At 39.8% G+C, this 20548-nt stretch overlaps 1 protein-coding gene across 1 annotated transcript in view; it reads right to left on the bottom strand.

Moving 5' to 3' along the window:
* Nucleotides 1–20548, bottom strand: part of LOC117302896 — a 42933-nt gene that overhangs the window by 18184 nt on the left and 4201 nt on the right. The window contains exons 3-34 of the mRNA XM_033786865.1: nucleotides 20131–20405; nucleotides 19540–19711; nucleotides 18986–19131; nucleotides 18699–18782; nucleotides 18405–18502; nucleotides 17662–17811; nucleotides 17137–17271; nucleotides 16451–16610; nucleotides 16052–16150; nucleotides 15831–15901; nucleotides 14352–14519; nucleotides 13793–14006; nucleotides 13231–13416; nucleotides 12749–13117; nucleotides 12359–12538; nucleotides 11785–11930; nucleotides 11120–11333; nucleotides 10587–10741; nucleotides 9901–10108; nucleotides 9072–9458; nucleotides 8309–8509; nucleotides 7477–7624; nucleotides 6929–7116; nucleotides 6393–6570; nucleotides 5592–5779; nucleotides 5118–5315; nucleotides 3968–4109; nucleotides 3332–3516; nucleotides 2256–2447; nucleotides 1678–1822; nucleotides 1022–1218; nucleotides 49–243 (exon numbers count right to left, since the gene is read on the bottom strand). Coding sequence (XP_033642756.1) covers nucleotides 49–243; nucleotides 1022–1218; nucleotides 1678–1822; nucleotides 2256–2447; nucleotides 3332–3516; nucleotides 3968–4109; nucleotides 5118–5315; nucleotides 5592–5779; nucleotides 6393–6570; nucleotides 6929–7116; nucleotides 7477–7624; nucleotides 8309–8509; nucleotides 9072–9458; nucleotides 9901–10108; nucleotides 10587–10741; nucleotides 11120–11333; nucleotides 11785–11930; nucleotides 12359–12538; nucleotides 12749–13117; nucleotides 13231–13416; nucleotides 13793–14006; nucleotides 14352–14519; nucleotides 15831–15901; nucleotides 16052–16150; nucleotides 16451–16610; nucleotides 17137–17271; nucleotides 17662–17811; nucleotides 18405–18502; nucleotides 18699–18782; nucleotides 18986–19131; nucleotides 19540–19711; nucleotides 20131–20405 — 5774 coding nt within the window. The remainder of the gene's footprint in view (nucleotides 1–48; nucleotides 244–1021; nucleotides 1219–1677; nucleotides 1823–2255; nucleotides 2448–3331; nucleotides 3517–3967; nucleotides 4110–5117; nucleotides 5316–5591; nucleotides 5780–6392; nucleotides 6571–6928; nucleotides 7117–7476; nucleotides 7625–8308; nucleotides 8510–9071; nucleotides 9459–9900; nucleotides 10109–10586; nucleotides 10742–11119; nucleotides 11334–11784; nucleotides 11931–12358; nucleotides 12539–12748; nucleotides 13118–13230; nucleotides 13417–13792; nucleotides 14007–14351; nucleotides 14520–15830; nucleotides 15902–16051; nucleotides 16151–16450; nucleotides 16611–17136; nucleotides 17272–17661; nucleotides 17812–18404; nucleotides 18503–18698; nucleotides 18783–18985; nucleotides 19132–19539; nucleotides 19712–20130; nucleotides 20406–20548) is intronic.

The raw sequence follows: 20548 nt of genomic DNA, 5'->3' as shown, positions 1-20548 counted from the left end.
CTTCCACTGAGCAAAGTTTCAAATCCTACTTTATTGACATCAACTTACCGGACCATAATCTCCCGCTACATAATCATACTCGATACATTCCTCAAAGATGCTGTACAGGTTAAATCCAAACCCTGTGTCCGACTCGTCGGTTGTGAAAGTCAACTTGGCTGTGTTTGTCGAGGAGAACCATGTTACTGAGCGAGCAGACTCCGGGCAGAATACAAATTGAGGTTGTGCCTCAAGACCATCAACCTACAGGGTGAAAAACAAAATCAAGTACTGACATCAAAATGAATAAAAATGCATAGATGGAAATTTGCATCGGGGATGAAAAGTACTAATTTTGGTTTTACCGATATACATTGATCTGTGGTAGCACTGTATACTCAGTACTTTGCGAGCTCTGTGAAAAAAATCACATGCATATACTCGGGTGTGATTCAACCCGACGACCTTTGCAATTCTAGAGCTGTGTCTTACCAACTAGACCTACCAGATTGCCTGGTAGCTAGAGACAGTTAATTTTCGTCTTTCTTACATTAGTAATGGTAAGATCAGCTGAGCAGCTGTGGCGCACAACAGTTTTTTCAAACACAATATCAACCTCTACCCTCGCAGGTATACCCCCTGGGTGAAGAAAGTAGTTATAGTAAAGCATCTTGCTCCAGGACACATGTCATGATGAGGCAAGATCTACTCCTGAAACCTCTTTATAATATTGAACAATGTGCAACAGTTCAACAGGAATACAACAACTTTTACAAGATTCGATGAGAAAGTACAAAACCAAAATGGCTCTTTTGCAGCTAATTCCACCAAAGATTCAGTCCGTAAGATCTTAGATGTCCATTTCTCTAAATCCAATCAAACTTTCATACAAACAAATCTACCCTTTCTGTTTCAGCTTCAATTCAGTGATGCTCACATCTATCTTGCTTTTTCTGCTGCCTGGCCGCCCTCAAGCAGTCCAGCCAAAACTAAACTAAACTAACGCTAACATAGGTATAAGCTCATGCATTTTCTGACTTACAGTAATGATGTCATTGGTACATGCTCCATCGTCATCGGGTCCATCGAGATAGGCTTCCAGGAAGACGATTCGTATACACTGCGAGTCATCAGGTGATTCGAACTCATAAACACAATTCAGATTGTTGGTGTACTCCTCATTAGGAAATCCTGGACTCGTCAGAAACTGACCAGTTTCATTGACGTAGAAGTAGCATGCTGGTGGATGGAACAAGAAACAAATGGGATTAAAATATTCTAAATGTAAGGCTTGAGGTCTTTTGTTCCATGGTAAAGATAGTCCCACATACCATGCAGGAAATACCGTATGTTAAAGTGCCTTTAGTGTCACTGAGTGACATATAAGAAGACACTATTATAATTATATACTATTATTATTATTACTATTATTACAGAGATGTGATAGGCTGTTGAGAAAATAACTTGCGAATGCGAAGCCCATTTAATAACATTTTTCTTGGTTTAAAAAGCCCTACTCTGCAATCTGGAGCGTTATTATATGCTTATTATCTATATTTCTGTTAAAATTTGATCTTAAAAATAAAAAAAGAATTTTGTTTTCTTAAGGGGGCAAAAACAAACTGAATTCCGTTTAAAATTAGAGAAATCACATCCCTGTTAATGAAGAGAGTCAGACGAAGAAAGAAGTGGACTTACATGGACACTCCACCTCTGTATTGCAGGGCTCCACGTTAATCGGACGGACTCCACTACACAGGGACTCGTCCACAGGGACGTCATTCAGTAGATCCATGCATTGAACATCACGTGTTCTCATCCCTGATCCACAGGTCACCGAGCACTGTCACACACAAAAATGTCCGAGGGAAAACACTTGAGAGTTTAAAAAGGTAAGTTGTGTCAAGAGCCAGGGGCCGGTTTCACAAAGATAATCCTAACTTAGGACTAGACCTAGGACTCTTTAGTTCTAAGTTAACTCGTCTTAACTCAAGATAAGACTAGTCTCAACTCTTTGTGAAATCCACCTCTGGTCTTTCTTCTGTAGGATTGCAACATGATCTCTTTAAAGACCATCTAAGGAGGAGATTATTACAGTTGACTCTCGTTATAACAAGATCGCTGGGACTGGCCAAATTACCTCTTCATCACAAAAAGATCAGTAAAAGAGCACAGCAAAATAGAGAAACACAAAGTATGAGATTCAAGACATCTGATGCCACAGACTTCAAGTTGAAATCGTGGGGGCTTGAAAGACATAAGCACAGGGTACGTACCTCACTCCAATTTCCAGGAATGAAAGCGTTGACGGGGCATGGCACAAACCTAACGTAAGCCACGTATCCAGCAGCGTTGACCGCCTCGTCAGTCTTAAATACAATAGAGACGTCACCGGAGAGTGATAAGTAGGCCCTCGGACCGTCCAGACCACAGAACCTCATTGGTGCCTCTCTCCCAGAATCAATAATCTACGAAACAAAGAAAAACGTGGGCAGAGCATGATAATATCGAGTGATGAAAAATGACATGAAGTTTAATAGATTTGCATTTGGATAAAGAATACCTTTTTTGGTTTGACCCATATACTGCCACTAGCAATCTCAGTAGTCTAGTTGGTAAGACACTGCTCTGGAACTGCAAAGACCATGGGTTCAAATCCCACCCTGAGGAAACTGCCTGTGATTTTGTTAACAGAGCTCAGGCAAGTACCGAGTATCCAGTGCTAAACACTCATTGGCGTATACGGGTAAAACCAAGAAATTACATGAAGGAAAAACCCAAGACTTGGACAGATTTCAAGCTGTGTACTAATCTTAGTTGCTAGGCAAAGACAATCAAAGCATACTGATTGAAACGTTGAGGCATTAACCACCGGTTCTTTTCAGAACCAGATTACTCAAAAGAGATGTTCACATGGTGTTCCTGCAAACCTCTCTTAGTTTTCTCTTTCCACCATGCAAGGTTTCAAATCCTACTTAAAATCTGACGTCACAACATCTTAATCCAGTCCTAGGTAAATCAAAATAAAGAGTTGATACTAGGCTACCCCTGATTTGAACACCTGCAGGAATGCAATGAAGCCTGGATTACTATCTTCAAGGGGGTAAAGGCAGGCAGAGTCACACTGCAGTGATAACGAAAAGCATAACATTAACAATGCAAAGAGAACGCATTCTATTGCGTGAATTGCTCCAGTAGAATACGCCCACGCCCAATCAAGGGCCTGCATTGTTAATATTGTAGTTTTCGTTCTCATTATCGAGACCTATGTGACCGGGCCTTAAGGCCATTTTAATTTTTCAAGACTATAGGAAACATTTGATAGGGGGGCAATAAGGCGACAGGTTTGTACCTCTAGATAATCAGCAGTGCACTCGTTGCCTATTGAGTTCTGAAGTTCAAATGACAAGAACTCGATCGAGAGACATCCTTCTGGGTTACTGATGGTTGTTGTGCACAGTTGGTTGTTAGCATAAACACCATTCGTCTTTATGGATTCAATGAGTATACCAGATTGCTCAACAACGACGTCGCAACCTATCAAGAAAGAAAAATATTTAGTCATACTTCTAAATCTTGCTGCTAACTACTAAGAGAGTACCCAAGTTGGGCAACACAGTTTCTGTATCTGTCGATTACTGCACCCTAAGTTGCAGATGTGGTAAGTCCACAAAATTTAAGCTCCCCTTATGAAAGTGGTCACTTGGATTTTATTGAGCCTAGTCTTGAATGAGTCTATTGATGATGCTTCCCTTATACCTACTAGTAGTCGCTTATATTCAGTAAAAGAACAGGCCTGAAAACACAGTACAGATAATGAAAGAACGTTCACTTTTAGTTTCAGGACAATTAGCCATAAAGGTTCTAAGTATGGGACCCTGGAAACAACTTTTTGTACATGATGTATTGATACTGAAGAATTCAACAACCAATATCTTCACTTTTTCTTAAGATGACTATATTATTCTTAGATGGGCGGTATTCTTACTTGGGCAGTCAGGCACGACACACTCTCTGATAGCATCTGGTCTATCTGGTGGACACAAGGCAGGATCCACTGGGCTACCATCTGAAGGTTTCTGGCAGCTGACCATACGGGACTGGGTTGCTTCACCACATGTCGCTGAACACTAAAAGTTACAATGAGTATTAAACCAAACATAAGTTCATGGGTTTTAATACATGTTATGAATGCCGACTCAATGTGAATGAGGATGCTTGGCTTATTTTCGAGAAACCCAAATTTGTCCATATTTCTCCTCTTCTTCGTGACCTCCACTGGCTTCCAGTTGCTAAACGCATTCAATTCTGCACTCTTGTTCATACATACAAGTCTCTCAACAACCTGTTTCCGAGTTACCTCTCATCTCTACTTCATACCCGGAAGACTTCCTCGTACTGTCTTTGCTTTTTCTGTCTTTGCCCCATGGCTATGGAATAACCTTCTCGCTCATGTTAGAAATTCAACTGGTCTCACCCCTTTTAAAAAGGCCCTCAAGACTCATCTTTTCTCTGCTCGCATGTAATCTGGGTTTCTCCAGGGTACCCCCCCACCCCCTACCCTGCCCTTCTGGCTCTCTGTTCTTTTCTTTTTCCAGCGCTTTGCATCCTCTGGTAAAAGGCGCTATATAAATGTCATGTTTATTATTATTATGTATGAAGGCTACATGAAATAAACAAATATTAAGCATACTGTCTTTTAGTTTTAGTTTGTCAGATACCGTGCACTTTGTATTTGCTGTTTTTAATTACTATCACTGTTTTTACTCTTCTAACTGTATTTTATTCTATTTCAGCCACATCCAACAGCGCAAGCGCCAAAAACAGGATGGATAAAACATTAAATTCTAGAAAATTATGGGGTATATGTATTTCACTATTTTTCATCAGTTGTGGTAGCATTTTTATTTTTAAATTTTAATGCTCACAATGCACTGGTTAATGTGTTTGGACGGTCCCCCGTCAGACCTGTTCCCTCATTCAAACAATCCTTTCAATACATTACAATAGGCATTTATATAGCGCCCCACAAAGATCGGAACACTTTACAAGTTACGAAGTTACAAAAATACAATGATACGTAACAGATACAAACAAAAATACAAGCAAGTAACATCAACTAAGCGATGAAATCTTACCTCTCCGAATTCGGTTACGATCCACAGACCCTCCGTACACTCCACAAATCTGCTGATGGCACTGTAACCACTATCGGCGATGGAGCCATTGGAGACAAAACGAACCGTAATCAGTCCAGAAGCCGAGTAGAATGGACGAGGGAGCTCCGATCCACAGAGGGGAGCAGTGTTTAGACTCACTTCGGTCAGATCCACCAGCTGCACGCAGAAGAGAGGGTAATCAAAATCAATCAATCAATCAAGCGATAAATTGACTGATAGGATCGGATCAATCGATCAAACTTTTTAGTATTCTATGTTTTTACTTTGAAAAAAATAGTCAATCAACCAATCAGTCAACAAATCAACAAATCAGTCAATCAATCACTGAATGAAGAAACTGGTCGTTTACGTCTTCAGTGGTATTGTACTAGAATTCAATCCAATTATTAGGGGCTCAGCGAAAGTTCACAAGACAGAAGAAAATGATGATACCTGCAAGAAGTCTGAGCAAGTTCCGTCGGGGTTGGCGTGGATATTGAAGTCCAAGAACTGCAGAGAGATGCAACCTTCACTGTTACGGATGACAGTGATGCAGTTCTCATCTGGACCGTACTCAGCAGGGTAGTTTGGTGAAAAGACAGCCTGGCCAGAGGTTGAGATCTCACTAATGCATGACCTCCCTAAAGGTGGGATAAATGTTTAAAAACAAACAGTGATCAGTTGAGAGAAGTAGTCCAAATACATGACCAGGGGTGGATTTCACAAAGAGTTCAGACTAGTCTTATCTCCAGTTAAGACGAGTCACTCGTCCTAACTTTAGTTTTTAATATCTCCTAACGAGTTCTAGGACTAGACTCAAGTTAGGACTATCTTTGCGATACCGACTCCTGGCCTGACGTCCTGATCCCCCAACTACATGGACCTCCTGAAGGTGGGAATGTTGGGGTAATTGCATTGATCCCCTAAAAACAATTGACTCAATAGCTACTCACTAGAATGGTGGAATTCCATTCAGCAGTAGTTGCCTTGATGATGGGGGTAACCCAAGACATAACTTTCTCAAAACTAAACATTTGGACTAAAAAATAAAAACCCCACCCAAAAACATTTACCTGCATCAAGAATGACTGCGGGCTTGAAACTTGACGGAGGCAACACAGGTGATTGCTTTTGTACCCCTGGTCATTGCCTTGGTGCCTTTGAAATGCTCCTGTATAAGTTTACAATTTCCTCATAGGGTGCCCTTAACAAAAAAACGAAGCATAGAGGCCTCAGAATGCCAAAAACATTTACCTGGATCAACAAGGAATGAGGCAATCAAGCGGTAGCCAAATCCATTGGCGGGGAGAAGACCAGTCTCATTGGAAGAGAACGCAACTAAGACCTCAGTTGAGGTCGATGTGAAGACAATGCCCGGACTTTGATCTCCGCAAAGCGTCAACGGTTCACCATCTGAATTGAAATCCGAGATCTGTAAAATGGAAAGCGGTTTCACAATAACAATAACTATAATATTAATGACAGAAATCCAGAACATGTGGTAGAGAAATACAATTCAATGTTATATCCAAAAAAACATTGAAGGGTAAATAAAAATCAAACCATTTACTCAAATACTTGACTGTAAAGATGTGTCTTTACAGAAACAGACTATAAAATTGGGTTCTCAGAAAAACAGATGACTTTACTAGTGCAGCAGGATTAACGCTAAGATTAATCCTATCTCGAGTTAGAACGAGTAACTCGTCCCAACTTAGTGTGGGTTCAATAAGTTAGGAAGAGTTTGGTGAAATCGGTGGCTGTCAATTTGTTCCACAGGTTAAACTTGCCTTAAGTGAATCGACCTCACAATCCAATGAGGAACGCAAGTTGAAAAACGCAATCTCCAGCTGGACCACCATGCCTTCTGGGGCTTGGATGCGGTTGAAACATGACACATTGTTTGCGTAGGAGCTAGGGAAATCTGGTGACTCGATAATGCTTCCATCTACAGTACGGGTCAAATCACCGTGGCATGCTAAAATTGTAATAAAGGAACAAAATTGAAATAAAGTTAGAATGCTTTAAAAATAAATAATAAGTTTAACTATAAATATCAATATGAAACGTAATAATGGAGTCTTATATAGCCATCACTCAGTTGGGGTGACAGGGCGTTTCCTTTTAAATCTCAGCTTAAAACTCATTTGATGTCTCAAGCCTTTTCTCACTCATTGATATATAATCATCATTTTCCTGGTATCAATTTGTACTTTTTTCCCTTCTTTTGGGGGGTAAATTATTGTATTGCTGCAGGCGCCTTGGGCACTCTACCAGTGGATATGTGCGCGTAATAAGTTTTGATATTATTATTATTAGTATTATTATTGTTCCTTACAATTTGGCTCAATGCACCTGTCGAGTTGACAAGGCCGCGTCAATGGAGGTAGCTGAAGCTCACTGCATTCAGCAGCATCAACAATCTCCTCACCACGGTAACAGATGAGAGAACGAACCTGCGTTCCTTCTCCGCAGGAAGCGGAGCACTGCAAGAAGACACAAGTTCAATAGTTACAATTCAGGATCCATGTTTTCGAAAATTTAAAGCCGCATTCGTAGATTTGAATCTGACCAGCAGTTTTGTTTTTATTTTATTTTTGAAGTACTCTTGGGGACAGCAGTGAGTATACAGTGGTAATCACACATTGGTGCAAACCAAAATCCAAGGGCAAGATTCATTGCTAACAAAATAATTCTTAAACCGAGATACAGATCTTAGTCAAACATGAGCAGTGCCACATTTTTTTGACCCCTGGAGTTATGGATATTAAGTGGTGGCAGTTTTCAGTCCGTTAACGTGACAAATTTGTAGTGACAAATCTCATACGCCAATGTATGCACAAATGTCAGGTAAAAGTCATTAACACTAAAATAATTTTTTAATTTTAGCCAACATGTCCTTTCCACGGGGACATGAGGCCTCCTGTAATTCCGAGACCAATTTCTTACTAAGCGCAAGAAAGTATTACTTAACAGAAACAAGTAAGTTTACATTGTTGGACTGGTGCCCCACTCAATTTATGCTTAGCAAAGAAATTCACCAATCAGTATTTTCTGCTAAACGGCTTTATTCAATCTAGCATCGGTCTGGTTATATCAATTTGAACGAAAGAAAATCAAGAAGGCCGCACCAGGATAAAGGAATACCAAAATCCATAAGTTCTACTTACATCGGACCATTCAGTGACATTAACACGGGGAGGTGCCTCTTTCAATACAGCGTTGTAAACAACAGAGTATCCCTTGGCAGTGGTTGTTGCATCGGTGTGGAAATACAAGTCAATCAAGGGACCTTTGGAGTTCCACACTAGTGGGAGATCGTAGGAATTTCCACAGAGCAACTCAGTGGTGTTTTCAAATACATCTCTCACCTAGGGGAATAATGGAATTTATTACATCAGTGAAATGAAAGTAAAGATTCAGAAAAAGGGATAATAATAATAATATTAATGAAGACTTGGGCGCACATATCAACCCAAAGTGCAGTAAATCAAAAAACATTCGCAAACAAAACGAACACAACTAAATTACTACTAAGATGTGTGCGCTGTATAAGAACAAGTATTAATAACATGAAATGCTTTACTTTTTGAGAAAACATTAAAACAATATCAATTCTCGATAGCGAGAATTACGGATTTATTATAAACACATGTCATGACACAGCGAAACACGCGAAAACAGGAGTGGGTTTTCCCGTAATTTTCTCCCGACTCCGATGACCGATTGAGCCTAAATTTTCACAGGTTTCTTATTTTATATATAAGTTGTGATACACGAAGTGTGGGACTTGGACAATACTGTTTACCGAAAGTGTATAATGGCTTAAAACAAATAGTTTGTGTAGTTTTGTACATTATAGAAGATTGCATAAAAATCATCCTCCAAATTCCTCCTTCAAGGAAAAACAAATAAAAAAATCCAGCACTTTACCTCAAGGAAATCATACTGGCAATTGTCGGATGCTTCGAGGTCAAAGGCATTAAATGTCAACTGAATATAGTATTCTTCAGGGGTTTCAACATTTCTATTCCTAACGGCGGCGGCGGCTAATGATTTGTCACAGTCAAAATCATTAGGGTAGTTCTCATCGTTGCCGAATCCAGGGGAGCTTTCAGTATACTGGAGAATTCCCTCGAGCCTGGTGGTGGTGTCGCAGCCGAAGGGAGATGGACAGATCTCTACGAAGCATGTGCGTGTTTCTATTGGTCTGTCAGGGGCGATGCACTCCGTCTCGTCGACAACAGCGCTAGAAGGATCCTTGCTGGCCTGGCAGGCGACAGTACGCGTTTCTTCTCCTTCACCACAGCTTACCGAACACTACAAAGAAGAAACAACATCAGCCCAAATCAAAAAAGGGATTCAAAAATTAAACACAATTGCTACTTTTAGAGTTAAACCAAAACAAGAAGGGTTTCGTGGCGGAATGGATAAGAGCACTGAACTTAAGCTCTCTTGTTTCTGTTCAGCAGAGTATGGGGTTGAATCCTGGTTGCGACACTTGTGTCCCTATAATTGCTTCTCTCCATCCAGGGGGTAAATGGGTACCTGTAATTGATTTAGCTTAGTAGTGTTTGTTTGTTGCACAGTCTGTATACTCCTCAGGGAGATGGTTCAAGGAATGAATTAAATAAGCCCAGTGATCAGGGGTAATAATGTTGGAAGCCCTTTGAGATGCCCTTCAGGTGTGTAAAGGGCTATAAAAAAAACAATTATTACTATTATCATTATTAAATTGATAAAGAGAGGCACGATATTTTACCTCGGTCCATGCTGATGTTGTCCAGGAGGCTGTGCATGGATCAAGATTGCAATTTCGGACTGTCAATGGTCTGTCCCCAATGGTGCAGAGCGAGTCGTTCACCTGAGCGAAGTTCTCGTTCAAATTAAAGCAGAAGACATCGCGCATTTCAATTCCACCCCCACATGTGACACTGCAAGCTCCCCATCCGTACGCTAGCCACAGGTATCTGAAATCAGAGATTAACAATTAAGACGTTGGAAATCACGTGTTATCAAGAGTAGAAGTTTGTTTAGAGATGTTTGCTTGGCACAAAGGGGAGTTTTGTCTTGGTTGGCAACAGATTGAGGGTTTAAAGATTCTTGCTAAGCAATTCTAAAGGGGGGATTTGGTTCAAATCTGGGCCAAATCTCATGGCTCTGCTTAACGTCAAATTGTGCGCTTGCAATCACCATTCTCCGCTTGTACGGTAAGCCCCGAATTTATGCGCTAGCTGTGTAAGCGAAGAATGCCTAGTTATGTAGATTATGCAGGTACAGAAGCCAACATTCCCCGCTAACCCGTACAAAAATGCTTGACATAAGCGCAATAAGCGCAGAGTGCCCTGCTTTCGCAAGCGCTGATCCTTTGCTTATGGTAAGCAGAGTCATGAAATTGGGCGCTGCACAAGTTTTTATATTTGTATTGTATTTCTAATTTTGGCTTACTCTGTTGGGCATTCCACTCCAGTATTGCATGTCTGACTGGCAGTTGGTCTGTCCTCTGGTACACATAGAGAATCAGCAACTAATACAGAAGAACCTGGAAACTCAACACAGTATACCAGCCGGCTCTGCACACCAACGTCACAGGTCACTGAGCACTGAAAACAAATAAATCAACAACAACAATAAACAAATGCGCACATACTTTCTTAGAGTCAAGATAAGGTAAATAATTAGTATGAAGGGAAAAAATGTTATTGACAAGTCACAACATAAGTAATGTTGGTTAACTCCAGCTATAGATTCGAACAATCTCTATGAGTCAAGATAATGTACAGCACTGGTAATGTTGGAAGAACTGCTACCAAATGTACACACAATATGAGTCAAGATAAGGTACATCATCGTCTATGCTGATGCACACATTGCACCCATATACCAATTTCATTTCAGAGGGTAGAATTTTCGGACCTAATTGATCTACGAAATAAACACAAAAAATTCCACCAGAACGACAAAAGATAAAACATTCTTACCCCATTGAAGTCAGACGTCTCCCAGACAGGATTTAAGCAGTTTGAGGGCGCTTCACATGCTCTCGTGAGATCTGGCAACACGATACCATTATCCAGACAAACTTGGTTGTCGACGCGTACAAGTTCATTTCCAGAGCGCGAGATGCAAATCACAAGGCGCGTCTGAATTCCACTGCAGTTGCATGCGCCAAACGGTCCATTTACAAACTGATAGCTAAAGAAAGGAAACAAATTGGAGGTTATTTAAAGTTGGCTTGAGACGCTTGTGTTTAATGTTCTCTGGAACATCCTATTGGTCATGAAATTACACAGAGTTTCATAAAACTGCTTTAGCAGCAAATATTGCTTAACAAATTGCTAAGCATAAATGAATAGGTCACAAATTGTGCATGTTGAATGTTAATTTGACTGGTAACTTAATTCTGGTAAGCTAATTTTTATTGGGCTTTCTACTTTTGTGCTTCACCCTTTGAGGGCGGAAGCGGCTATGGCCGCTTATCTATTCCGGAATGCTGTGGACTATGTATGTGGTAACGGTGGAATGCCGTCTGAGGCCTGTACAGCTATGGGGAAACAAAGCCTGCTATGCAGTCATGCGTGTAAGCTGGGCATTAAGGCCTGATAATACCGGCGATAATTGGGCCAAGAACTAGAGGTCTACTCACATGACATCACAGGACTGGAGATTGCAAGGCTCCGTCGCGGCTGGTCTCTCTCCAGGACAGTTGGCATCATTCACAATCTCACTAGTGTCGTTGTTGATACAGATAACGAGACGCATTCTCAGACCGTCACCACATGTTTCACTACACTGTAATAAAAACACGTTCAACAATCAATGAGAGACTTTTGAGACACTGGCGGCAGCAGACAAAGTGGTCCTTTTTTTGCGGCTCACATGCTCAGGTCTGAGCACACGCCTAATTGGCGAGAACTGTGAAAAAGGACCGTCCAAAAGGCTCCATTTTTGGTCATGTGTCTAGTCTTCTCTGCCAATAATGAATACTGATTTTTTCACACCAAGAATGGGCCAGACTACTGTACCCTTCTTGCCTCAGTGTGGCAACATTGATACGGATGAGAGATAAACAAGCTGTGGCAATAAAGATCTATAAAAAAAATATATAGTATTCATGACTTCAGCAGTAGATCTGGGTGGATAACTGCAAACTTCAATTTCTAAACAGTTGTCCCTCCTGGCAATAACAAGTATTGTCTGTGAGAAAATGGAAACTTTACCTCTCCAAAGTTTCCAAATTGATAGATGAAGGTTGGGCATTCAGCCAATAGACAGACTATGGTTGAGACTGGTGGTATAAGGTTCAGATCCAGGCAAGCCTGCACATCAACTGACTCATCGTTCTGGTTCACACACTGGACGTCACGGGTTCTCACTCCGGAACCACAGGTTACTGAACACTGTCAGGGAAATTAGGAGCGAATTCTGTTGGTTAGTTTCAAGGTTTAAAAGGGGAGTACTTAATTATCTCTTATAATTAATTATAACATTTTATGATTTTTTTTTTTTTTTTTAAAGTTTGTATCCATCCTGCTATTAGCGCTCGCGCTGTTGGGTGCTGAATAAAAAAAAATGAAATAAATAATAATATTCAATCAATCATATCTTACATCAGTGTATGCTCCGATACTGTAGCGGTACAAAGGTGCACACGCCGGCAGCGTACACACACGCTCCGTAGCCAAGTCATCAATACCAAAGTCGATGCAGAGATCCATGGCAACCTGCTGTCCATCCTGGTTCAAGCACACAACCACCCGGGTTTCCACCCCAGTACCACAGCTCACTGAGCAGGCACCATAGTCTCCTCTAACGGCCGTGTAAGTACTGACTGGACACGCAACTTGGATACAGGGTAGCTCGGTGGCCAAGGGGGCTAGATTGGCGGCTTCACATACTGAGTTGGCGACCACACGATTTTCCGCGTTGACGCAGAAGATTTGGCGTGTTTGGATACCAGTTCCACAGGTTACAGAGCACTGTAACGAATCAATAAATTACAGAATTAATAACAATGAAAACTTTCATCCATGCTGCATCTCTGTATCAAAATGTTAGTAGTTAAAATTGGAGACTGTATTCATTTACTCACCGTGCTGAGTTGTCCAGCGATGTAGCGGATATTTTCTTGACAGGCAACGTTAACACTGCATGCCTGGGTGGCTGAAGGAGCGACTAGACCAGCATTGGTACAGTCAATATTATTAACGATTTCTCCAAGGTTGTTGCGGCAGGTCACACTTCGGGTTTGTACTCCCACCCCACAAGTAACTGAGCACTATAAAGAAAAACAAATCTCAATTAAGATTTATATCATCCCAAACTTTTACATTTGAAAATCTAGTCAGAAATTAAATCAAAATTAGAGACTTTCTTTAAAGGTGTTAGGCGCACGATATAAATGCAGTTGTTATTATTATTAAAACCAAATATGTCAAACCATGGGCCATGTAGCCACCCCTTAGTAGGCGCTGAAGGTTAGAGTTTATCAAACTTTTTTAACACAACTCGGGAAGGTAGCGAGTATACAAAGCTTAATACCAGTGGTGTGAGGGTCGGGAAAGTACATTCGCTTTAGTGGATCGAGGGGTCTCAACGTTACACATCGGAGTAGGGCAACAACAAAATTACAAGCATTAGGAACTTCAACTAACCTGTCCAAACTCTCCCAAGAAATAGCTGACAGTGACAGGGCAAGTCACTCCAGTTGCACAGCTCTGGGTAGATGCAGGCCTCGTGTTGGCGTTACAGAGTGACTCAGAGACGGAATTGCCAGTGGTGGCATCTTGACAGAATATTGTTCTCGTTTGGAAACCGTCACCACATGTGACTGAGCAAGCACCGACTGCTACTATCACAAAGGAGTACCTGTCGACAAGAAACACATGCAATCCGGATATTAACTTTAAAGGAACATTATAGAATTGGTTTTGCTAACAAAAAAGTTGCTGGCAGTGTAAGCACTTTACATAACCCATCATATAGGTCATTAAGGTCAGCCAATGCTACAAATCAGCAATCGCCAACGAGTGGACAAACATCAAAAAGTGACCGAGTTATGGAACATTTTTGTTGTATTTGAACCACAAACCATTGGAGTTGATACAAAGTTATACAGCTTTTTCATATTAGGATCAATCCAGACAAAACCACAACCCTGTAGTGGCGTTACATTATTTATTTTCTTAACATTTTAAACAAACTTAGCTGTACCTGCATGCATCGTCCGCACAAGCCTGAGTAGTTGATGGAACATCAGCGGGACAGCGAGAAAGGTCCGTTACTCGAATAGTTGTGCCGTCATCGTGCTGTTCAACGCAGAGTACCGAGCGGGTTGCTATGCAGGTTGACGCATCACAGACAAAACTACCAGACAACCAGCTGTAATGCAATGAAATTCATTTGTTAATTAAAATGACATCGAAAGCTGGATTGAAGTCTCCTTATGCGTGTTTGTTTTAATGACATGGAAAGCTGGATTGAAGTCTCCTTATGCGTGTTTGTTAAAATGACATGGAAAGCTGGATTGAAGTCTCCTTATGCGTGTTTGTTAAAATGACATGGAAAGCTGGATTGAAGTCTCCTTATGCGTGTTTGTTTTAATGACATGGAAAGCTGGATAGAAGTCTCCTTATGCGTGTTTGTTAAAATGACATTGAAAGCTGGATTGAAGTCTCCTTATGCGTGTTTGTTTTAATGACATTGAAAGCTGGATAGAAGTCTCCTTATGCGTGTTTGTTAAAATGACATTGAAAGCTGGATTGAAGTCTCCTTATGCGTGTTTGTTAAAATGACATGGAAAGCTGGATTGAAGTCTCCTTATGCGTGTTTGTTTTAATGACATGGAAAGCTGGATTGAAGTCTCCTTATGCGTGTTTGTTTTAATGACATTGAAAGCTGGATTGAAGTCTCCTTATGCGTGTTTGTTAAAATGACATTGAAAGCTGGATTGAAGTCTCCTTATGCGTGTTTGTTAAAATGACATGGAAAGCTGGATTGAAGTCTCCTTATGCGTGTTTGTTTTAATGCTACATATAAAATGTGGACCTGGAAACAAAAAGAAGTCAACATTATGTAGAGACTTGAAACACTATGTGGACTTACATACGTCCACACATTGTTATTTACAGTGTTGTAGAATACAATTTTTCTTATGTGTACAGAACACAGTAATGTCCACAAAGTGTCTGCAAGACAGAGCTGTGTGGGGTGGGGTTCCTACCAGTTGAAACCTGGGACTTGTCTTGACTTTTTTTTTTTTTTTACAGAGCCAGGATGTCATGGCTTTGTTTTTCAGATACAAAACCAAAAGGGACATCGTAAAAGTGAGACCAACAAACTTCTCTAGAAGCAAATGTGACCAATGTTTGTTTGGAGTCGAGAGATAATTAGAATACATTTGAATAATAAAGCATGCACTTACAACGAGAACAGAACAAAATGAATATGCAAGTTTTATCATGAGAAAAAAAAATGAAAATAATAATGGTTCCTTGAGAACATAAACCATTACAAATGGGCTGTAACTTGGGGTTGAACAAAGCCAAATTTAATACCAACTGAGCTATCTAGCTCTATGTTGGCCATCTAGCCCTATGTTGGTGATCTCTCTATTTTGTCAATATCTTTGTTCGGGGTGCCAGTAAGTCAGCTTTCCTTGTGGTCTATAATAAAATAAAACTAGATACTTACAAGGGAATACATTCTCCGCCATCGCAGACCAAGGTACTGTAGACTTTCATGCATTCACCTTGGATACAAATCTACAACACATGAAGAAGGTAACAAAATTAAATCAATTAGGCGTATCAGGACCCCTTCCACAACAAAAAAAGAAATTACAAATTAAGTTCAAGACTTCTAATCAAGCAGAGAATATATATAAATTTGTGACATCATCAATTTAATCTTACATCTCTTTTGGTTCCACAACGTGTTCCATCGAGTGGAGGACTCAGGGTTGATTCGGGTTCTCCCTTTCCAGTCTTACACACAAGAGCTTTGCAGATCTCCTGTAAACACAAATACAAAACAGAAAGACAATACAAAATCATTTCAAAAATAAGTTCTTAATCTCCCAAACACAAAAATTAGAATAATATTTTCAGATCCTGACTGTTACATAAATGTGTGAAAGTTTATTTTGATATAGGGTTGAACGAAGAATGACTACAGCTGGATTTGAACCAACGACTTCCAGATTATCTAGCCAGATGATCTAGTCTCCCTCTTTTATCAATATCGTAGTGGTCAATTGTTTGAAATATCAAGGGATAAACAACATGGTTTATTATTTGATAATGTTAACTTACAGGTTTATTCAGGACTTCAGACGCAACCAGGCTGTTCTTATTGAATGTCATGGCGCACTGCTGGCTAGCGTTGTAGTGGAATCCAGGCATGGGGACGGAAGATGCAAAGTGTTTCCTCAAAGCCTTGGGAGTATCTTTCAAGCACTTGGACTCGGGACGGCTGTAGAAGTACAAAGATCACACGCAGTTCAATTACGAATTCCAGTCAGATTTCTAATTAATGGAGCAGAACTATAAACCTGCCGATCCTAACTTTAACTTTAAGGTCAGGTTGGTGTAGTAGTGTCTTGCCACACCTTCCACCTCCGGGACCTAGGTTTGAATCCCACAGGGGCACTATGTGGATTGGGTTTCCGTCCCAACCTGACTGCGTGGGTTCTACCTGGAATGATTCTCTGGGGTTTTCCTCCCACATCTAAAACTAAAACTTCTACATTGTCTTCTCTCTTCTCATATGGCTCTAAATGGGGATTGGAAGTATATGGAGAGTATAATGGTACCCAGATCTAGAATTTATTAAAAGTTAAAGCGGTCTTCGCCTGGTCTATTATACACCCCTTTCAAAATAGCATGCAACATCAATCAAAACATGATCATTGCAAGCCTCTTCAAAGTAGAGATTATCATATATGTTTGCTACCCTTGTCTTGCAAAGTTTCTTCACAACATGCAAAGCTTCAACTTACCTCAAGAAGTCGAGAAGATCATTTCGGCTACACTCTGACCATTGGAAGGCCTCAGGTCCAGTAGAGTGTACGGTAGCCATGATATTCTTCTTGTTGACGCAATCGCTCAAGCCTCCATCATGATACATACCAAGACTGTTAAACAAGAGCATGGAGAACAGTATGTAACTTTTGAGACAAGTATTTCAAAAAAATTCTATAGTTTTCAGAAAATATTTTGTTTTTGTCTTTTGTATAACTATAAATGCTGTAATTTGTCTTCAATATAATTTAAATTTTTCTACTGCTCGAGACAATTGACCACTTTCTTACAAGTGTGTGTAAAGAAATGATGAAGTTGTTTCATCTCCATCTGTAAAAAACCTTACTAAAACTTAATGATGTACATTTTCATAAAGCTAACACAATGGCAAAGTTAGCTGAACATAACAAAAGCAATGACAATGGCTTTTATTTGTGTAAACAAAATAATCAGTTTTATTCATCAATTTCAGGGATTATTTTTAATTTTATTTCTCGAGTTACCTGTGTCCAATCTCATGAGTAAGAGTAAAGATCAATCCACTTGGTCCATGATCTTGTCCAATCACACAACGTCTCTTAGGGTCACATGCTCCACCTACATCCTTAGCTTTACCCATTACCTGATGACTGCCAGCCGATACCAAGTCACGTCTGTAAAACAATAAGAGAAAAAACTTTATTAATAAAGCAAGAAAATAGAATTAGCTGTTGCAAACAACTTACCAACCAAATAGACCGATGGTATAAATGCAGCAAATAGTTAATTTTTACCCTGGCAGAGTCTTTCTCGAAGGCTATAAGTATAAGAAGAGCAGTATCATTATTCATGTGAAAATTAATTAATAATAGTTGGTTCCAAACACCCCAGTAGCCACATTTTGTGCTGCAAAGCCAAAGGGATCAACTTACTAAAGACTAACAACAAACAGCAACAAGACCATCAATTCACTCATTCAACTCAATGATTCAATTCAACATGTTCAAGAGATGGCAATCTGAGATCATTACAATCAATGTCAGACTTTATTTCCTCTCAAAAAAACCTCTCGCTAGCCCGCCCCCTCCCCCTATTGTGTTCATTGTGTGCTTAGAATCTCAGGAAATCTTTTAGAGGATTTAAGAAGGGGGTTATCTTAATAAGAAGAGGAAAATGTCATGCAGGAGGACAAGTAATTCAACAAGGATATATTTATTTTATTTGCAAGTCGTTGCCTCATCTCATCTCACTCCAGTATAATCTTTACCTTGTAATTAGGATCGAAATGTCAGATTTGCTGTCCATTTGCCAAGAGCAGAAACTGTCCAGAGTCTCATCCAGATTCTCAGATAGTTGCAGGTCATCCTAAACAATATTAAGACAAAAGTATTACCAGTATAAATAATGTGAAAAACCGATTTCGAAAACCCCGGTATGGTTTTTCAGTCACAGGTGCTACTTATTGTAACAGCGCCCTCAAGTGTTTCAAACTATTGAAGTTAAAGAAAATATACGGTGTATTAAAAGTGCCATGTAAAAAGTTGTCTGCAATTATCTTTACCTGAGGCGACTCGATGATTTTGATGTCTGTGATGCGGAGATTGACTTGGACACCAAGACTAGAATCCTTCAGCATACCTGCCACCTATACACAAAAAATCGAATAACAAATATTTTAAATTGCAACAATAATTATTTGTTGAATCTGCTACTTGCACAGAATGCTTATCATTGCAAAGTTGATTAAACAGTGTTTTAGTTTGACTTGTTGAAACGTCATGAAAACAGATGAAACGAATCGTTTAAAGCCCCCAAACTTTTTGATCAATCACAGACATCGTTACATACCTGGTTCATGATGGTGAGAATGTACTCTTCAGTATTGGTTCCATAAATTTTGAACATCATGTCGTCTGCAACCACCGAAGCTTCAACGTAAATCGGCTCTTCAATTGTGGACCTTTTCTGCCTCTCGCTGGAAGTTATTCTTTCAGCTGCAAAAAGGGGAAGAAAATGGTATTCGTAAATACAGTTGCCTCAATTAACTGCTCGTCTTGGTTATACAAATCGCCTGCTTTGTTTTTAAGTTATGGCTTTTGTGTGTTTCGGTGGTAGACTCAATCTCCTTTGTCACAAACAGTGAAATTTGCCACCACTGTTGATTTTTTTTCTGAGGAAGTTTCCATTTCAAATGCAATTTTTCGTCTTAAATGAAATTCAGAATCTGTATTACCAGCATCTGATGCATTCAAGTATTATAAAACATTGAAACTTAATTTGCTAGAAAATAACGCGCACAATTGTTTCACCCAAAATTGATATATATAGGTGTCAATAGGCGTTATCGACAAAGTTTCACAAAAATGTTTTGATAACACAAATTTTGCAGAAGTTTAGCTTACTTTGCATGTCACACGCCTCGATGTTCACGCTTCTTCTAAGCACCATATGCATGTTTTTCGTGACCGGTTCATCCACTGTTGTTTTATCATCAGTAGCTAGTAGCTCCTGATGTTTTGGAAGGAGAGGTTGGATGTGGAAAACGGCTCCCTTCGTCTTGACTGTTGCCTCAATCTTAACAAGTTAAAAGAAAGTGAAATAATAACTTTATACAAAATTCCGTTCCGGAATGTTTGTATTATTTTTACTTCAATGATTTGACTAAAAAGCATCAGTCTCAACTGTTGTCTCGATCTAAAGAAGTACAGTTAAAGTGAAAGAATAATTTAATATATTAAGTTTAATTATTTGAACTTTAACAGTTGGAGAAAGCTGCAAAAAGCAGTGTAAATGTTTGCTTCCGCTTGCACATAAATTGCAAGACAGTGAAGCAAAAGTAACAGTAATAATTTAGTTTGTATTCCCTAAACTTAATCTTACACATCTACTGGCACGTCGACTAAATCGGTTTCAAAATATTTTCTTCAATATTGCAGAGTTGGTTTAAAATTAAAATAAATTTTAAAAATTAAATCTTGAGGTGAAACCCTTACCTTATCGCCGCAAATGCTGGCTGAAACGTGAGATTTGTCATGTTTCTTAGACGTCCCCTCGTACAGATCGCAATTATTACTGATTTGGCTCAATTTAACCTTTCCATCTTGGCCAACTTTATGTAAGACGGTTGCAGCGTTGATAAGACCTTTCTTGCCCTTGAGATCGAGGTTGAAATCCTCACCAAAGGCTTCAAAGGATGCTTGATGTAGAGCGGCTTTGCCAGGGGCAGCTCGATTCCATCGGCTCGGTGAGACCAGCTCGAAATCTTGCACTGAGAAGAAAGCAACAAATTAAATGAGTCGTCTGAAAGATGTTTTTTGAAAGCGGCGAGTCTTACAATACATCAAGGTAACCAGAAGAAAAGGGATAAAATAGCGGACACTAGAAATTCTTGCTTAAGAAAAGACAAGGTCG

This window comes from Asterias rubens, chromosome 19 (genome assembly GCF_902459465.1).
Source record: "Asterias rubens chromosome 19, eAstRub1.3, whole genome shotgun sequence".
NCBI lineage: Eukaryota > Metazoa > Echinodermata > Asteroidea > Forcipulatida > Asteriidae > Asterias > Asterias rubens.
Note: the sequence above shows the minus strand (reverse complement) of the source record. Positions and strands in the feature narration are given on the sequence as shown.